At 40.9% G+C, this 20,191-nt stretch overlaps 1 protein-coding gene across 1 annotated transcript; it reads right to left on the bottom strand.

Moving 5' to 3' along the window:
* Positions 1-1,115: 1,115 nt before the first annotated feature.
* LOC133514609 (jupiter microtubule associated homolog 1-like) lies at positions 1,116-20,106 on the bottom strand. The gene is made up of 5 exons (XM_061846437.1): positions 19,864-20,106; positions 17,254-17,396; positions 5,948-6,102; positions 3,741-3,771; positions 1,116-1,669 (listed from the first exon to the last, which is right to left on the bottom strand). Exons 1-5 carry the CDS (start codon positions 19,917-19,919, stop codon positions 1,533-1,535), a joined length of 522 nt encoding a protein of 173 aa, XP_061702421.1. The 5' UTR covers positions 19,920-20,106; the 3' UTR covers positions 1,116-1,532.
* Between the last annotated feature and the right edge of the window lie 85 nt (positions 20,107-20,191).

The following is a 20,191-nucleotide window of genomic DNA, read 5'->3' as shown; positions in this document are numbered from 1 at the left end:
ACGGTGCTTTATGGACAACATCTTAACAGTCATAATAGTTAAGAGTAATATTTCTTTTCATAAAAAAAATAAACTTTAAAGAAAATGAACTTTTAGCTATAAAAATATGGGCGGTACAGTGACTAACCTGGAAAGCGTTGGCCTCACAGTTCTGAGGACCCGGATTCAATCCCAGCCCTCCCCTGTGTGGAGTTTGCATGTTCTCCCCATGCCTGCGTGGGTTTTCTCCAGGCACTCCGGTTTCCTCCCACATTCCAAAAACATGCAATATTAACCGGACCTAAATTGCCCCTCCGGCTATTTGTCTCTATATGGCCTGCGATTGGCTGGCAACCAGCTCAGGGTGTACCCCGCCTCCTGCCCGTAGACGGCTGGGATAGGCTCCAGCACTCCCCGCGAACCTTGTGAGGATAAGCGGTTAAGAAAATGGATGGATGAATGATAAAAATAATTTTTCCCTCAATTTAAGTTCAAAAAATATGACAAAAATATTTCATCCATATCTAAATGAAAAAAAAAAAATACAACCAAGAACAGAAAACTTTAAAATCCATCCGTTTCCTGAGCTCTTTATCTTCACGAGGATTACGGGAGTGCTGGAGCCTATCCAAGCGGTCAACGGGCAGGAGGCGGGGTACACCCTGAACTGGTTGCCAGCCAATTGGAGGGCACATGGAGACAGACAACAGCCACAGTCCCAATCACACCTGGGAATAATATAGAGTCTCCAATTAATGCATGTTTTTGGCATGTGAGAGGAAACCAGAGTGCCCGGAGAAAACATGCAAACTCCACACAGGTGGGGCCGGGATCGAACCCTGGACCTCAGAACTGTGAGGCTAACTAAATCTGAAAATACAATTTATCCATCCATTTTCCAAGCCACTTTTCCTCACAAGGATGGTCACAGTTTATGTAGAAAACATTTAATCTAAAAAAAAAATACATGTACATTTTTCTGAGAGGAAAAAAAAATAATTTGAGGTCAGGCATGTATTTTACCCAAGTCAACACATCTGGTGATTGAGGCAGAGGCTATTTGAAAGTGGGCCCCATTCAAAAATACACAATTTGATGAAATGTGATTTAAAATTAATGAAGAAACACAATAGAGCCTCAGCAAATTCATAGTCTTTATTGTATTTAGAAATTCACGCAACAATTCAGTTTTGTTTTCTTTTTTAGCATTTACAACACAGATGAGCGGGGGGGAGACAGGCTAAATGTCACGCCTTCCCCGGCAGGTGCCAATGACTACAGGAGTGGCTGGAACAGGCAGGAAGAGGGCACAGAGATACGTAAAGTGCTTTTATTGACAGTTCTTTAATAGAAAAAAAGGATTAAAAGGACATGTTGGCATTAGAAAGGAATAGGAGGAGGAGGAGATGACCGTGCGGAAGACACGAGTCGAAAGAGGTGACGGGGTGATGGAGGGGAAGAGTGATACGGGAAAGGGGTGGGGGATTTATCTTTGAAAATTAAAAAAAAAATGTGTTCAAATGGAAGAGGAAAATGAAGAGGAGAAGGGTCTCTCAACCCAAGATGAGGCTGGACTTGCCACCGGGTGGGTTTCTTCGGTTGCCCGCAGAAGAGTTGGCACTTCCCGACGGGGCGGAGGGTTGTGGTGCCTCCTGCTCCTCCTTATCTGGCTCCTCATTGTCGGGACAATCTGTGACGAGAAGACAACGAATTTGCAAGGGAAAAATTGTTTAGAACCACAGATGGTAAAATTACTCACAGGATGGACTCAAGCACAAGGACAGTATTGTCATGAAATTTTAATACTTTGCTACTAAAGTATTCACGTATCTGTACTTCACTCCAGTATCTATATTTCTGGTAACGTTTTTTCCCCCTAAACCTTTACTCTGATGTTGAATATTAGCCCAAACTATTTTAAATACAACAACTGTCAGCTGCTTTAAGACTTTTACTATAGTTATATTCACCAAGGTGGCTTTAAATTCTACCACAGGCATTTTCTGTGACGATTGCACTCTACATGATCAGGATTTTTGGGGCTGATCATCAATCAGTGAGTTTTGAAAACGATAACCGATCAGATTACAAAAGGGAGCAATGAGTCTATTTAAATGACCTGTTCATTTACCGCATATGCTTGTGTACTTAATTGCTCAAAAATACAATAAATAACATCTATGTATGCCAGTGAGGCACAGTTACAGAAGAAATGAATGGTCTTCTATTAGATGGCAGTAAGTACACCAATGAACGCATCTACTTTTTGTTTGTTGGTGTACTGTGAATTTTTTTTTTAATTGTACAGTTGGCTCAGCTCCAAAAAGGTTTGAATTCGATGCTCAGATCATGTGTTCAACATCCATTCTCCCTGTCTGGACCGCTGCTGACCACCACCAACTTTTTGACGCAGACCTGTAAATATCTGACGAACAAGTTAAGTGGTGCAAAAAAAACAACAACACACATTTAAAATAACATGTACTAGCTGGATCAGACTACAAGAGAAATCTGGTCTTTCACGATTTGGTATTTCATTATTACATTATGTCAGACTACTGCAATACAAACAAATACCACTGCATCCCGTCTTACACATTAACAGAGTTTTATCTTATTACCAGAAACGTGACTGAATATACTTGTTACCATTGCGACAACAACAAAACAAACAAACAAAATGGTGGAGGTCACCACTGCTCGGGAGAGGACATTCTTTTGAAGATTGCTTGAAATATGCTCATATACTTTTAATCGATACGGCTCGCAAGTAGCCAACAAACTGTTTTGTAGTCCAAGCCAGTGCTACCACTCACAGTTGTACGCAAACATGATTCAACATGCTCTGTTGAATCATGCTCTGATGTTTTGGTATGCGTGAAAACATTGAATTACCATAAAGTAATTTATTAAAGTACGTTAGCACCCATCATTTCCATTTTGTAATCCTGACTGATTACTGTACATGAATATTCTCAAGAGAATGCTTTTGAAGATACTTAGTATATCGAGTAAATGCAAAAGGTCTTTAAAATACACATTGCTTTATCGTGTGGTCGGATCAGTGATCGGTTAACGTTTTTTTTTCCCCCCAAACTAGGCCCCAAAAAATCCTGACCGTGTAAAACCTAGTGGCTGATGGATTAGCCAGTCTTGAAGACAGCTGCCAAACTATGCACACTGCGCGACAGTTCAGTCAGGTTTGGCCCTGTCACTCAGTCTGTGACAGCATTTAACATTTGTTGGAAGCTTTAGAATTACTGTAACATTGATGCTTATTTGTTTTTCAACTTCAATCAATCACACTTTGCTGAAAAATAAAGTCCAGTACAGACACCTGTAAAAACCTATGTACAGTAAGGAAGAATTTAGTACTTTGTTACTTCAACACAGTTAACCAATAGCATGGGAAAAAACTCTTGATATCCACATCACAACATTTGCAGGCTGTCAAGTGTGTGCTAGAGCATATCGGCGCTACCATGCATGACCAATCAGAAGCATATGCAAGGGGTGGAAAATCACATGCATCATCACTGGTCTTCTGGCTGCTCTTCCAACAAAGGTAGATTGTTTCAAGGGGCTCCCTTTTTATAAACGTTTTCATTTGAGGGAACTCTTGCTCTTCACAAAATAAAAACAGAACCAACTAATTGACTACAAAAATGAAGCACACAAGCACTCTATAAAGAAAATAGTTGACATCCTTACAGATAAATTTCCTTATTCATTCAAGAAAACATGAACGTCAACATACTCACCATTGTTGGCTTGTTCTTGGCCATTTTCATCCTGCAATGAAAACATGAAGAAAGAAAACAATCATGAACCAAAGTGACCCAGCCCAGGCCCAGACATGGGACAACACCCTATCATCATGTGACATAATTAGCATGACAGCTGAAGGCCTGGCCTTTCAACTCAGGAAAGGGGAAAAAAAGAGATTAAGGTTCATGGTAGCTAAAGTCAAGTACAAACAAGTTGTCTTTAATATTCAAGTTGCATTTTAGCAGGTTCCCATAATAATCACAAGCTCTGACCTACACTTGAAACCCAAATTGAAATATTTTTTCCATGAAATTGTATTTAATTATTCCGAATAGTGTATTCTGTTCATTTGTTAGTGTTTCTCTTGGTTGAACTCCTTCCAGTGTGTATGTTTTTTTTTTTGTTTTGAAATTCAAATTTCAGACTCTCTCTGTTATGTTAATCTAATCTAACCTGGCCAGGGCCTTCAGAAAGATTGTCCATGTAACCAACTACATTATAAACGAGAATGTCTGTACCCAAATCAGATTAAAAATTCGGCATTACAAGTCCAATTGGTTGGCCCTTGACAAGCTCAGTATATTTCTGTCCTCTGCCAAGTAAGTATGTTTACATTAATTGAGGTGGTGAATTTAGACAAAAGTCATGCCTTGCTGTTACCTTGTGGCATCTGCAGGCAATCAAACCATTTTACTTGACTTGGATTTTTGATATTCGGACAAGAACATGTTGGGTTGGTACTGAGTCATGAAATCTCTTGCACAATTGACACACAGCAGAATGAACGCGCTCACTTTCCAACGTACAAGTGGCAGAAAGCAACGAAGAATCCCCACGAAGCCCAAGAGCGCCAGTGTCTTAACTATGTTCAAACAAATGACCTCAGTGTAAGTTGGAATAAGACTATATTGATTTAAGGAGGTTTTCATGACATGCAGAAGTCTGACGTGTTCCCTGCCGCTCTGAGCCTCAGCCTACACAGCGCTGAACTTCAGTGAAGTCAACTGGGGGAGCGTGAAACAAAATACATCTGTGCCAACACCTAGGGATCCAACAAGTTAAACGGTGGGTTGCACTCCTGCACTTATTAGTTTAGTCTTTCATCAAACATAAAAGCAGATGACAGAAAAACAAAAATATATAAATTACTTTACCAGTCAAAAGAAAGCAGAAATGGTCACATTACAAGCTTAACATTGAGCTAAAACTTCACCCAATGTCAAACTAGCAAATTTACACAACAATGTATTGGGACATAATTCACAAAAACATCTCACTATCATAACCACAAACCTTGTCTCATTGGTGGGTAGGTAAAGTTATCCTTTTACAGAACACTTGGTTCAATAGTCTAGTTTTCTACTATCATTTTAATTTTGTTTTACCAGTGTCGTGAAGTTATTTTTTGTGCTAAAATACTGAGTTCCAGTGTGTACCCTTGAAAATAACTATATGCTTGAAACAGTAAATCAAGTTGGAACTTGCAGATACAAACCATTTAAAGGAATAAAACAATCACAACAATTTTAAGAACTGTATAAGTAACTTTTAGCTGAAAGTATTCAATTGGGTTACCTCCAGAAACATGGACTTTTAGTTCATAGGTTTGATATTGATACTGGTTATAAAGAGCCACATTCATTTTAGTTCATTCTGAGAAAATAAATGTTCATATTTTGGATACACTTTATTGAAAGCATGAAAACCTTTTTGGGCCCAACCCCCTAAAAGAATCAGAATCGAGAATCATTTGTAACCGGAATCAAGATTGCAATCGCTCAAATTCAAACGATGCTCAACTATAGTTTTGATGCAACATGGGTAATATTTGCTTATGTATCCTGTTTCATTTACCATTTGTGAGGTGGCAAACGGGCACCACAAACCCAGGAACACGGCATAATCATGAAAAGCCGTAGCAATTGTGAATAGGTAATCATATGAGGTGATTATACTTTAACATATATTTTTTAACCATGCGGCCTATTGTAGGCAAGGCCAGAATTTGAGCTTGAATTTGTAATATTGGCATCAAAACTTCAAAAATTCCAGTCGTGTAGCATAAAATGCCAACAAGAGACTAGATAAGATCCTTTCCATAGCACACAGTCCTCCTTCCGTCTCTCAAGATTTCTCTGAGCTGTCACTTCTCATTGGCGGTAAGGCTGATTTGGAAAGACAACTGCACGGGTGGTGTTACCTCTTGTCTTTGGTTCCACACCAAAGCAGCTCCAGAGTTGTGGATGGTCGTCAGCTCTGGCTGAGGGTTCTTGGGAAATAGAATGGGCTGCTGGCACCGTCTCAGTGGGGCTGAGGGCTCCCCACACAGGGTTCCTGCAGCGGCATCACTGGCACCTGGGGAAGTTAACCATCAAGTGTTTAGAGAAAAGGGCCCGATTTATTAAGATTCCAAACAGCAGGTGTTAAATTGCGTGTTCACACAAACAGATGCGGACTGTTGCTGGGTCTATAAGGGATGATCTATGTACTAAGATTGTGGCGGAGTTGGCAAATTGTATCAACTGCTGTATTTAACAAGATTTTTTTAAGTAGGGCTGGTGCTATTTACCATGAAACATTTGAGAGTACAGCAAGAATAAAATGAAGTTTGAAGCGAAGGAATTGAAAGTGTTACTAAAAGACAAAAACATTACTGAGTTATACCAATCACTCTGTTCTTATGAAAGCCAACAACCATCATAAAATCCCCATGTTATTTAAACTTACTGTAATTTGACTTCAAAGCACTGCATTTAAAACTAGAAAACTGCACTGAGAGAGGCCAGCACCGGATGTCTCCATACCCTGAAATGACCCATCCAGATGCAAGGAAATTCAGTTGGAATTAGTTTTATGGTTGGCAATATGGCAAAACTCCTTATGACTGGTTCTAAATCAGCCATTATACTATTCTGAACCGCCAAAATTGCATTGCTGATTGAACCACGTGTCCTAATTTTTCATTATTTTTTTTACATGCATAACCACAGTCATTGTTAAACGCAGCGGTTCCCGGTTGCACCTGTCTATTTATATAAGCAAAAATAAACTGCACAGCAATTAAGTTTGCGCCCATTTCTGTGTGCACAAACATTTAGTGAATCAGACACGAAGTTGGCCATCTTATTCATTTGTTATATGAATCCAAATCCATGTTTTTGGCAGATGACAAAAGGATGAGTCAGGAAACCGCTGACCCATAGTGATTGATGCTTCTGAGCAGATGTCCTGCAATATGGAGCCCAATGCAATTAGTCACACAGACCCCCACCCCGAGACCCCTATCCTATAAACCAAGAATAAGGCGGACAAACCTCACGCAGGCTATTAACAAAGGAGTGTAAAAGTAGCTACAGTATAGCTATAATATCTTGCTTTCTTACTCTCTTATCTATTTGCTGATTTAATTTTGGATTTTTAAAAAAAAGGCCAGTTGAATGGCAACCACGATCACACGACTTCACATTAGTGGTGGATTTCTTCTTTGGGGTGTTGTCAAATTATTACCATTACCTGCCTTCTCAAAACATGGATAGTGTTTTGACTACCATTGTTTTCTTTTATCGCACAAAGGTGGGCTGGTCTTACTTTAGCACCCTCTGCTGATAAAACAGGACCTATTCTGAAAAAGGAGTACTCTGAATGGCTCTTGTACGCACATTCTTGCTTTGCTAGATATGCTCACAGCTGATCAGAGATAGACGGGAAATTTTTTATGCTCTTCAAACTCGATTATACAATTACCGAGTCCTAGTTGGTGCTAAATGCGGGGGGGAGGGGGGAGGAGAGAGTTTTGGAACTACTGGATTAGACTATTATTTTTGTACTTGTATTTTTTTAAAATATCATCTGTACAACAATAATTAATAATAATAATGGTAATGCATATATCGGGAAAGGCCAAAGGACCTTGCAATTGTCAGAACAGAATTTTTCAACCAACTAAAATAAATGCTCAACGATGGCATAACATTTTATCAATACTTTTGAAAACACATATTACAGTCCTACGTAAATAAACTAACACTGTTTAACTTAAAAAAAAAAAAAATTGCATTAAATATTTGTGCAAAAAACATTTGTGCATAGTGCAATTCATCCACTACATACATACATACACACATCCTTGGCCAAGACTTCAAAAGAAGCATCTGACTGGCATTCTCTGTGCCATCCATGGCCTATGTGAGGTAACATTTTTTGAATCCCAAGAGTCTTGGTTCCCTTTATTCCTCATTATTGTCAGCGCTTTGAGGGGAAGGTCCACCGTGCTAATAGGGTAGCCTCTTTCCCCCATTCGGCTACAATCAGTAGCATCTCTTCATAGCGTCAGGTCGCTATCAAAACGAGAGGACAAACTACGTAGAAATGAACGTAATGAGCACTTTTTAAAAAAATATGATTTTTTTTAATGATTTATTTGTGTGATGCAGCTGCAAATAAGTATTTGAACACCTGTCTAACAGCTACAATTTCGACCCTCAAAGAACTGTTAGTCTGCCTTTAAAAGTCCACCTCCACTCCATGGATTATCCTGAATCAGATGCACCTGCGTGACGTCGTTAGCTGCATAAAGACACCTGTCCACCCCATACAATCAGTAAGACTCAAACTTGTAACATGGCCAAGACCAGAGAGCGGTCCAAAGACACCAGAGACAAAATTGTACAAGTCCACACAGCTGGAAAATGTTACGCAGAAATTGCCAAGCATCTTGGTGAAAAAAAAAAGTCCACTCTTGGAGCAATCATTAGAAAATGGAAGAAGCTAAACATGAGAGTCAATCTCAATCGGAGTGGAGCCCCATGCAAGATATCATCTTGTGGGGTCTCAATGATCCTTAGAAAGGTGAGGAATCAGCCCAGGACTACACGGCAGGACTTGGCCAATGACCTGAAAAGAACTGGGACCACCGTTTCCAAGTTGACTGTTGGTAATACACTAAGACGTCATGGTTTGAAATCATGCATGGCACGGAAGGTTCCCCTGCTTCAACCAGCACATGCCAAGGCCCGTCTTAAGTTTGGCAATGACCATTTGGATGATACAGGGGAGTCATGGGAGAAAGTTTTGTGGTCAGATGAGACATCTCAAGGACACCATCCCTGCCGTGAAGCATGGGGGTGTATTAAGAAGAGGATAACTGCGGCCATATATTGTGAGATTTTGGGGGAAAACCTCTTTCCCTCAGTCAGAGCATTGAAGATGGATCGTGCCTGGGTCTTTCAACATGACAATGACCCGAAGCACACAGCCAGGAAAACCAAGGAGTGGCTTTGTAAGATGCATATTAAGGTTCTGGTGTGGCCTAGCCAGTCTCCAGACCTTAAATCCAATAGAAAATCTTTGGAGGGAGCTGAAACTCCATGTTACTCAGCAACAGCCCAGAAACCTGTCTGATCTAGAGAAGATCTGTGTGGAGGAGTGGGCCAAAATCCCTCCTGCAGTGCAAACCTGGTCAACAACTCCAGGAAATATTTGACCTCTATGATTGCAAACAAAGGGTACTGTACCAAATATTAACATTGGTTTTCTCATGTGTTCAAATACTTATTTGCAGCTGTATCACACAAATTGTTAAAAAAAAAAAAAAAAATAAAATCATACATTGTGATTTCTGGATTTTTCTTGTTAGATTATCTCTCTCACAGTGGACATGCACCTACGATGAAAATTTCAGACCCCTCCATGATTTCTAAGTGGGAGAACTTAGAATATAGCAGGGTGTTCAAGTACTAATATTCTTCACTTAATGTGTGTAAAATAAGACATCGAATATCATGTAGAAATTGACATGTATGCCTTTTTTTAAACCACTCCATGTACCTGTATATGACTATACAATGCGATTGTTTTTTTTATTTTTCATCTATACCCAAGTATAATGCGGTGTCTTGACTTTGAAAATATTTTTGAAAAAAAGAAAGCGCATTGTTTGAGAAATCACGGTATTACAATGTTAAATACACGTAAACCAAAAATCTGCACCCATTCCTCTTTATTGACCAGAAAAACAGTGCTTAGTAGAGCACAAACGTATGGGTCATTTGTCATGAAGTCTGCCTGTCTGACACTACAGTCACAAAAGAGTAAATTTGTCTTGTAGTCTGATCCACACATTACATGTCATCTTGCCTCCCCCATTGCACCGCCATTTTTAAAAAAATGGCCGTCAAAAGACAAAAAAAAAAAAAAAATATATATATATATATATATATATATATATATATATAAATAAACTATCTTTTGGATTTATTTGGATATGCTGTACACGACACCGGCGCGGACTGTTTTCTTGGAACTGATCAATTGTCGAATGACAAAACCGAATGGCCGATCAGGGAGAAGAAAAAAAACAAAACAAAAAAAAAAAAAACAACCATCAGCCGATCCGTTCAGGCCGCTAAAAAGTGTCAAGTGGACTTACACTTGATTGACTGCATATGAATACACCAACATCTCACAGGACAATGTGTTTGCGCACATATACATTGCGATGACGGTGCGCAAGCGTTTACTGTGCACCCCTAACAGGAAAGGGCTGTGACTCAGCACATGCTTTGGAACAACTCCAGGCAGTCAACCTGAAAGCCAGCACAAGACACTCTTTGTCATGCAGGAAACAATGAATGGTAAAGATTCAGGGGAGTGGCCACTCCTGTTAATGGAGTGAAGAGCTTCAATGTTTGCCCCTCAACAACGGTTGGTTCATTACTACCACAGTGCTTGAGTCTGATGGATTCTCTGGACGGTGTAACACAAACATCAAATGGAAAAAAGACAAAATGAATAGAAAATAATATATTATCATAACAAAGTAAGTCTTTCTACATAAACATAGATTACCTGGGTGCATCAGGTCAACTGTGTATCATACACAAGGTTGGAGATAGGAACACTGATATAATACTGCAATGCTAATGACATGACAGCTTTCACATCCATTATTCCCAATGAGTGATTAAAAATCAATTTAGAAGCCCAAACTGAATGAAAATGTCCACATCAGACCTCAATTGCAATAAAAAAGGACAAATATAAATGGAATTTCATTTAGTTTCAATGGGGTGGAATATACCTCTTCCCAAACCAACCAGAAGTAAAAATTTCACCATGTAAACTATGATTCAGATACCGGAGGAACTCGTATATAATGGAGATCTTGTTAATTAAAAGTTTTTAATAAAGCAGATCCCGGTCATGATAAAAAATTGTGACGTTCATGACGAAGTCCTCATGTCACAGAGCTTTCTGATTAAAGGTAGTGCACACGAGTAATCTTAATCGGAATAGATCAACACATTAGTGATGGGCACGGTAGTTCTTTTGAATGTATTGAATCACTCGAATTAAATCCTTAAAAAGCTTCATTCACAGAATCATTCATTTCTTTTTCATAAAATAATTTGTGGTTCCTCATTCCATTTAAGATCCATCCCTGAAGTTCACGTTGACAACACAGTCACCAAAGCACTAGATACATTGTCGTCGTCATCATGTATCATAGAGTAGGAAAGGCGGAGCAATTTAAAAAACACCTTTCCGCACAGCGAGTTCTACTATTGGCCATCTTTCTGAGTCCGCTTAGGTTCAGCTAGGCTCTTGTCAAACGGCATCACTTTTCTGCTTACAGGTCCACAGCATCTGCCACTCTGGCTTTCACAATCACAGAGACACTTAAGGAATGACATGTACATATATACATTTATATTTTAACTATATGTGCCTGTTTTCATGCGTTTGACTGACTCAAAATTAGCAGTTAGCTTGAAGAAACTGCTGTGAAAGCTATCCCCAGGTAGATGTTAGGAGTTGCTGTTAAAATCGTTCATGAGCACGCTATCTGCGTAGTACGTCGTTCCTCTCGCAAACAAATCATTCATTGTACCGTTACGTCGCACCTTAGTGGATCAAAAACAAATGAATCACTCTTCAGTTCCCAAGTACACGAGTTCATTGAACGAATCACTCAGTTCACTTAAGGCCCCTCCCCGGAAGGAATCCTTTAAATTTCTCAGTACTAGTTCAATGTAGAAATCACTCAGTTTACTTAAAGCTCAAGTGTCGTCAAACGGATGATTTTTGGTATATTAATAATGAAAAACCCACAGCCAATATGGTCCCATGTGTTTTTTCACCACAAAACATGATTTTGACGTATACAGCTTTTTGTAACTCCCGCCATGAAAATCCTCTCAAGAATTTGTTTTCGAGAAGAAGCAGGAAGTGACGTACAGGACAGAGGCGCCCCCTAGTGGACTCATTTGTTTCCATTAGTTTTACCTCCGGGAAGGGAGCTCGTTGTTCCTTCGTGTTAGCCAAAATGTTGGCTCATTGCATTGCTGGACATTGCTTGAACACTCGGGAGAATGGAATTACCCTTCATAAGTTTGAAAGAGACCCTGTTCATTGTGAAAAATTGATTGGATGGGTGCAAAGGACGAGAGCTTCGTGGGTTCCAAATAACAGGTAGGTGTGTATACAGCTACTAAAAAAAATAATAGTTTGGGGCGGACCACAAAATCGGTCTCTCATAAAGTAACAAAAGATCCGCGTATGAAATGTGTCAATGTGCGCGTCGCCCAGCCAACAATGTCTCACTCAGCCTGCAACATAGCTCGGCTCCACCCCCTCCTTATATAGCACGGCGGGCTGAAACTCAGCCACACCGGCTGAGGCGCCATGTTCGGCGGTCACATCTTCCCCGAAGGGTGCCCGTCGGGCTTTGCGACGGGGGCGGCTCTGAAGAAACCAGCCGAGAATGCGTTACCGTGCGAGCATGAAGCGCGCCGGCTCAAATGTGAACACAAAGCGGCACCGCTCGGCTCCGTCATAAGCCACACCGGCCGGCTGCGATGAGCCGTGATGGTGGATCGGACGGGATGCGATTTGGCCGTGATCGGATATCATCTGAATATGGCTTGAAACAATAGTGTAATATTGCCCTGAGGGCTCGAAACAATAGTGTAATATTGCCCCGGTAACTTCACTCGGTTGTGTGGTGTTGTCCTTTTCGAAAAGAGCTTCAGTGTCAGAAGGAGCGTTGGAAAAATCCGAATATCTCTTGTTCGGCTTCCATAGTAGCAGGCACTGCGCGTTTTCAACGGCGGAAGTGACGGCGACGTCAAGGACAGATGACGCAACTAATATGGCGACCACTTGGACGTCGAGGGACACTCAATTGCGGAACTTTGTGCATGAATGACGCGCTCTCTGCTCACTTTTTTTTTTTCCGTATAGACATCGAAGTGAATATTGTTATGTATTTTTCATTACAATATCTATTTTAGAATGTTTATAGGGATGTCACCTACACTTTAAGTCCCTCCCCCGCCTGGACGGGACCGCCTAACATTGGCAGTTCATTAGTCATTCGCTGAAGTGAGTGACATTGCTAGTGGATCGCAAATCTGTCACACCCCTGCTGGCACGCTGGCTGCTCATTGGTCATTCGATTTGCTCACCTTTTGTGGCAGCCAAGCAAAAACAATTCAGAAAAAAAAAAAATTCACAAACATAACGCTACGCCATGTAAATAGTTGACCAAAGATATTTGATCAGAATGATTTCAATCGGAAGGACAAAAAAAATTCTTGCAGTTGAACGATAAGCCCCGCCCCCCCCCCCCAAAAAAAGTGGTTCCGATTTCCTACATTTTTTAAATAGGGTTAGTAGGTAGTTATTTATTTTTTAATTGTACAAAATATTTTTACTCCTTCTCGAGCTCATGGTGCCGCCACTTTTTTGTCAGTTCTTGTTAAGTCACGGTCTCCCATGCATAACGAGATCCAAATTCATCAAGATGTCTCGCATTGCAAAACACCAGCATATTAGCAGAGATGATAAGTAAACTTGATTTTGTCACGAATGAGGCAGAGGGTAAGACCCAGATGCCAAGAAGCAGAGACATAGGTGTGGATTTTAGGAAGGTTTATTGCCACGCAGAGGTCATAAACGGGAAGGCAGTTCAACAGGGCGACAGTACAAAAATCCCAAGGCAAAAGGCTTGGTCCGAAAAACATGAAACTATGTCAAAAATCAGACATGGCAAAACATGAAAAGATTACTTGACTTGATATGGGTCAGTTTGACATGGGACGAGGCAGTTATGCTAGCTGATGCTCCTGAACACATGCATATACCAAAACGATGTGGTAACAAGTGGGATGAAAAATAAGGGTTAAACATGATAATCAGGTTGTAACGAGGTCCAGCAGTGTGCACAAGGAAATGGCACGGCCAAGCCCGCGTTCACCGCAGCTGCTGTCAAGTCGGGTGACTTAACACTGCTTCCGCAGCAGCGCTAGCTTGCTGTCCACGTTGGAATGGAGAATCACGGCCCTATTTATTATGTGCTGTAAAAATGTTAGGGTCGGACGGGAAATTGGAACCACAAGCTTTTTTTTTTTTTTTTTTTAAACGCCAAATAGACCTATGAAAGACAAAATGGGGGAGGGGGTATCCAATCACACAATTACTTTGATATATCAAGAATATATTAGCAGTTTGGCATTTAGATATAAATGTAATGCCATTTACATTAATTTCAAAAGGGGAAATCTGATTTGACAGAGCAACTTGAGGTAAGAGCTCAGTCAGGGTCGAATTAAACTCGTATCTCAAAATACCTCTGTATTTAATACATTTAGAAAAAAACCCACTGATATCTGTTAAGAGCATCTTTAAGTTGGCGATTCTTTGGTTTACCTCTAGACAAGCCTGTGTACAACACTTTTGGAATCACTGCAGTATAATCTTTACAGGTGAACTTTTGTAAACATCCAGCTGCTTACTTGATGTTCTCTAACAAAGAGCAGAATGGCAAAATTCACAAAACATTTACAAAAGCCAAAGTTCACCTGCATTTTATGTATACCCAAGCCCAATAAGTTTTTGTGACTAATGTAAATGTATTCCCCGGTGACAGTGCAGTACTCTATATGTCTATACTTCTGTATCTGATGAAGGCGGTGAGAATACTGCATCTATGCATTGAGGACATTTGCTTCAGCTGAGCAGCTGCTCCTAACAACTGGTCCAAAGTTAGCAACAGTCAACAAGCCACTCATTGTGATTATAAATACAAGCTACTACGTGCATCACCACAACATTAAAGCGCTTGATAGCCAGGGGTGGTGAAGCACTCATTTGCGGTACAATGCCTGACGGTGACGCTGTGCATGTATTTTGGAAACGCACAATATCGTAGACAGGATTTTAAAAGGAACAGACTGCTCTCTGTAACAAAGTAAAAATGCAAGTCTTCAATCCTTAAATGAAATGGAACCTATGTGTACAAATAATCATTGGTGTGAATAATGTGCGTCAAGCTGTTAAAAACAAAGAAGGGTCACAAGCACTTGGCTCATTGTAAGAATTTACACATGGAAGAAAGCTAACACAAAAGCTCGCAAGCAAATAAACATCTCCCTCTTGTTCTTGTGGATAGGAAGTACTACAGGAAAGCTGGCCTGAACCGTGTCAAACAATGTGAGCAGGATGAACGACCATTCCATTAGAAGGAAGGGGCTGCCATTGGGTAGGAAATGGAATCATTATACATGAGTGCCCCAATGGACATTTCCAACCTGTCAATCACATGTGCAATAATCGCCAATCACATAGCCACATTGTCTTAACCCCTGGCTTGACACGCCCCTGCCGCCATGTTGTCCCACAAGCAATACTGTTTGTCAGTAGCATGTGCTTGGAAAAGTTAATGTTACGAAGAAAATGGTCCTCAGATGCGCTTGGGGAACGTGCAATTCTGATGAAAGATATCCTGCTAGATTACAAGGGGCCTGGTTGATTCCTTTCCCAAAGCCTAAAACACAGTTGAAGTGTCTACGATGGATTAAGGCCTGCGGATGACCGTACATACAACTAAATGTGAACAATATCAACAAACAAGGCTGTATGTTTGAAGCTAAGTGAGGGAGAAGTATCTTCTCTGAGTTTGATTTAATTATAATCAGTGCAGGAAAACAACTTTCACTTGGTTAGTGTATCACTGCTGAATGAAGTGTGTAATGTTTTATGCCCACGAGTTGGGTTAGTGATACGTAAATGCCCTATGTCATGCAAGATAAATGTCTATTTGCCCATTTGTATCACATCAGACTTTTAAGACAGAGCACTGGGATTGATTACGAGCCAAGTCAAACTTTTTCATCTGGTGACTCCGGTACTGACTGAGTTAATCACCATTGTTTTAATGCACGTGTAGAAAATCGAACCTAACTCACTTATAAAGACTACAGCGATATTACTCATGATCTTTCCAAGTAAAAAGTACTCACCCTGTTTTACAATGCGCAGTACGACTCCACTATTTTATCCTGTTGGATTTCAATATGAAGTTTGTGAGGCGTCAAAATTTTTTGCATCGCTCGCCAACATTTCGCTGTAACTCTGATTGCGTCCTGCTCTGTCCAAAATCTTAATTCCGTGTACATATCCTTGCGTGAAATAGTTGAGAGCTCTCTGTGGTACTCTTTTGGACAAGTCTGACGCCTTTGGCAAAAAACATACCACATTATGTGGAATACACGATTGAGAATCAACTTCAAACATGTTCTGTTCAGTCGCCATTTTGGAAGCTTGTGATACATGGCAACTGTAGCTAAGGGGGCAGAGCTCAAGATCACCACTCTGAAAGGTCCATTTCCAAGTTTTATGAGTGGTGACCTTTGACTTGATTTTTGTACTTTTTGTTCCAGGTCAATATTTAAGGCATTAGATTTGTGTTCTAATGCCCTTGCAGGTGGGCAAAGAAGGAGACAGTTGCACTTGCAGTTATTTATTGAATGGGATAAATAGAAAGAAAAGAAGAAAACATGCAATGCGCTGCTGTAGGCCAAAGCTCATGCACAGACACTCACACACATACTAACCAGCCAACCCAAGGTAATTTTACAACAAGCTTGATCACTGATCAAATTAAAATTCTAAGTCAAAGTACTTCTGCACCAGAGAAATGCAACATGTAGATGTTTAAAAAGTTTTCAGGGAAAAACGCGACGCTGCCTGTGCAAATACAATTTAATTTAATGTTCTGCAGAACATTAAGTACTTTGCCAAACTGACACTAACACCAGCAAAAAAACAAAACTACAGCATCCTACTGAAAGATCATGCTAAACATAGCTTGTTGGGACAAAGTCTTACCTGGATTCTTTGAAGCACTGTCGTGGGAGCTTATGTCCTGTTTGTCAGTGAAGACTCGCTCATAGGCCCATACTTGTACTGACCTTTTTTTTTTTTTTTACCCCCATTGAGGGCTGATCTAATCCCCACAAATAACAAAGTCTGAGGTCAAATTACCCATATCCCAGCACTTCTAGTATATGAGACCAATGGAATGTTCTGACTACTTTAATGGAAAAATTCTAAGTGACACTTTTTGCTTGTAACTTTTCCAGCATGGACTGAAGCATTTGAAAGGACAGAACAGTCTAGACTGGATGAAAGAGCCAGGGGGAAGAAATATATAAAATACAAACTGACTGGGTGGATTGTTCCTCCGATGAGCATGGGGGTCCTCGGGTTCTGCAAAGATGCTGGAAGCCATCTTGTTCTTACGCTGGGGGGTGGTGTTTTCCTCTGTGCCAAAGGTGAAGCTGGAGGCCCCGCCTGGTGGTCGTAGTACCCTGTGGAGGAGCAAATTAAGTTAAAATGCATTCTTCTCTGTTTTAAACGCTATAAGAAGTCCTCATCCACACTTATCAATCTTAAATCTAATGTCCCTTCTACTGAGCAACTTGTACTGTATGTGTTGCAGTAATGAGGGCTACTTCAACACAAGGTAGTATCAGCCATGGTAAAAGGTAATTGTCTTGTGTTCGTAGCGGACTGGAAAGGAGGCTAATACAGTATTTGTGGTGAGATATTTACTTTTTCAAGTCCAGTTCTTTGGGATATGGCATATCATATCGTTGCTGTCAAGCGGGAACCCCATATGCCCAAATAGGGTCAGTTTAATTTTTTAGTTGCCCCCCCCCCACTCAACCCCTCCAGAAATCATTTCCAGGGGCCCATATAGTCTTATTTTTTCACATTCAAAAATCCAAATGTCAAATCAAAAAATCTCTTGAATACTCAACTGACTTAGAAGTGTAAAACTACACTTCTTCCCTCACTCTGCGGAAGCCGTGCAGCACTAAGTCACCTCAAGACTAAAAGTCTGGATTTTTTTTTAATTTGTATTTTTTTAATGAGTGAATGTTTGGTGAAATACATTTCAGGCAAGTCTGTTTTGTTCAAAACTGCTAGCTGTAATGCAATGGAAAGCGGTCATCCACGAAGCCACAGAGTGAAGAATTCCCAAATTCATTTCGGAGGTGAGAGGTGGTCTCTTTGAATCAAGGATTTCACCCCTGACGCATGAGGTTGGAATGTATCCCTGAGTTCAAAGTACTTTAAATGTTTGTGTTCTCTAAGATGGCAGTCATTCTGTCCGAGAATGTCTGCCCTGCAGCTGACTCCAGCTTGCTGCTACCCTCGGATACTTTTGCAGTGACAGACACGTGAGGTTGGTTATCTTCATTATCGAATGGCTATATTGAACCTCAATGTTCTCAAGGGTTAATATTACTCAACTGAGGTCAAAAGTACACAATGTTTGCTGTCACTGGATGAATAGCCCTGGAAACCAAAGTATCTTCACACTCCAAACTGAACAAAAAGAAGACAATAATAAAGAAAAAAGCTTTTTTCCTTCCAACCCAAAGGACATAAAGGCTCAGTGTACCACTCCCCTTTTTTTTTTTTTTTTTTTTTTAACTCTCTCTTCCTTGGGAGTCAATGTAGCCACCAGCTGACACACTGAGCAGCTGTCCAAGGCCCTGGTAGCCAATATGGAAAGACGGCAAATGTGCAATGTCAATCAAACAGAGCCTGCACATCCCGTGTCTGTCCCACTTGGCTCATGTGGGAAAAGCTAAAGCAGAGCTCACCTTCTCGGCCAGGGGATGAGCTCATGCTTTCCACACAGAGAGAGAGAGAGAGACAGAGAGAGAGACTTTAAGCGGCCTGGCAGCGAACCCCACCCAAGACTCACACTGCAAATGACATCGATGTGTGCTTGAGCAGGCAGAGACTGGGTAGGAGGATGAAGTATTTGGGTGCTAAAGACGGCTTGTCTAATGCAAGCTGGTGGCAGCCTGGTGAGATTTGAGCCTCAATCAAGCCACCTGATTGTGTCTTGGAAGGAGCCCCTCGCAGGGCAGAAAGAAGCGCAATAAATGAGACTTAAAAGGAGTGAGAGCAAAGATGTGAAAGCACAATTTGGGAGGCTTAGCTAACCCAAAGCCACCACCCTGCTCCACATGCCATATCAAAACGCTTGATGACTGACACAGATTTGCTCAGCAAAAAAAAAAAAAAAAAAATCTGCGCCTCCTTTTCCCAAATCTGATTTACATTCCCTGATTCATAAACCCCCACATCCCCAGCCATTCACCGAGACAGCAGATTTTCTTTGCATTGTTTTGTGGGCCAAGTGGGAGGCGAGACTCATGACTTCCAGCTATATGACATGACTGCATACCTTTTGAGTGAGTAGCCATGCAGGAGGTTTTACTCACAAATTGAGGTTTTAAATCCAGTCAATTGTCTTCAACTTGAACTAACCCCAAGGGATAAGGAACTATGCCTGTGTTAAATGACATTTACAGGTCTAGAAGACTAATCATGCGTTTATAGCACTGCCAAACTGTTTTATTATATTAATTATAGCTACATTAAGAAGAGCAACTCAACAGTATTAGAAAGGATCTGCTTAGGTTATTAGGCCTCGTTACTTCAGGGTAAGTGACTAAAAACATTTTTTCTCCCAACGAGTTATTGGCTTTCTTAAGGCGAGCTCGCTAATTATTCAACAACGTCCAGACAGAATGACCCAATGCAGTGTAGTTAAAATCTAAATGGCAAAGCAGATTAACTTAATTAGCAAGATTGTGTGACAGTTTCGCTCAAACCACAGGAATCTATCAGCAGCAGCAGGCTAACGGCGGCTAAGGATTAGCGTTTGGGGAATTTAAAAAAAAAAAAAAAGGAAGAATCGTATCCACTTCTTTTGTTCCCCTCCACCAAATGGACTCAAAAATTCCCGTTTACCTGGAACTGCTTTTGGCACCGGGATCCACTCCTTGGAAGGTGGTGGTCGTCGTCATCTTCGACGGGTTTCTTGATGAATTCGAAGCGACGAATAGGGGGGGGGAAAGAAAAGTCACCAGCCAAATGAGATAAAAGGAGGTGGTCTCCACCCGACACTGTGGAAAGCCTGAAGCCGTCCGCCAGTCCACGAAGAGCTGCTTCGGTAACTGCAAATCGTCACTCCGCCCACCGTCATTCGCCTCACTCGGATTGGACAGAAGGTCATGTAACTTGTCTGTCATTGGACAAAAACTACGAAACGCACCTCTGTTGTTGATGCTTGAGTGAA

Source organism: Syngnathoides biaculeatus, chromosome 16 (assembly GCF_019802595.1).
Source record: "Syngnathoides biaculeatus isolate LvHL_M chromosome 16, ASM1980259v1, whole genome shotgun sequence".
In the NCBI taxonomy this organism is placed as follows: Eukaryota; Metazoa; Chordata; class Actinopteri; order Syngnathiformes; family Syngnathidae; genus Syngnathoides; species Syngnathoides biaculeatus.
The sequence above is the reverse complement of the archived record's forward strand: the minus strand, read 5'-3'. Positions and strand labels throughout refer to the sequence as shown.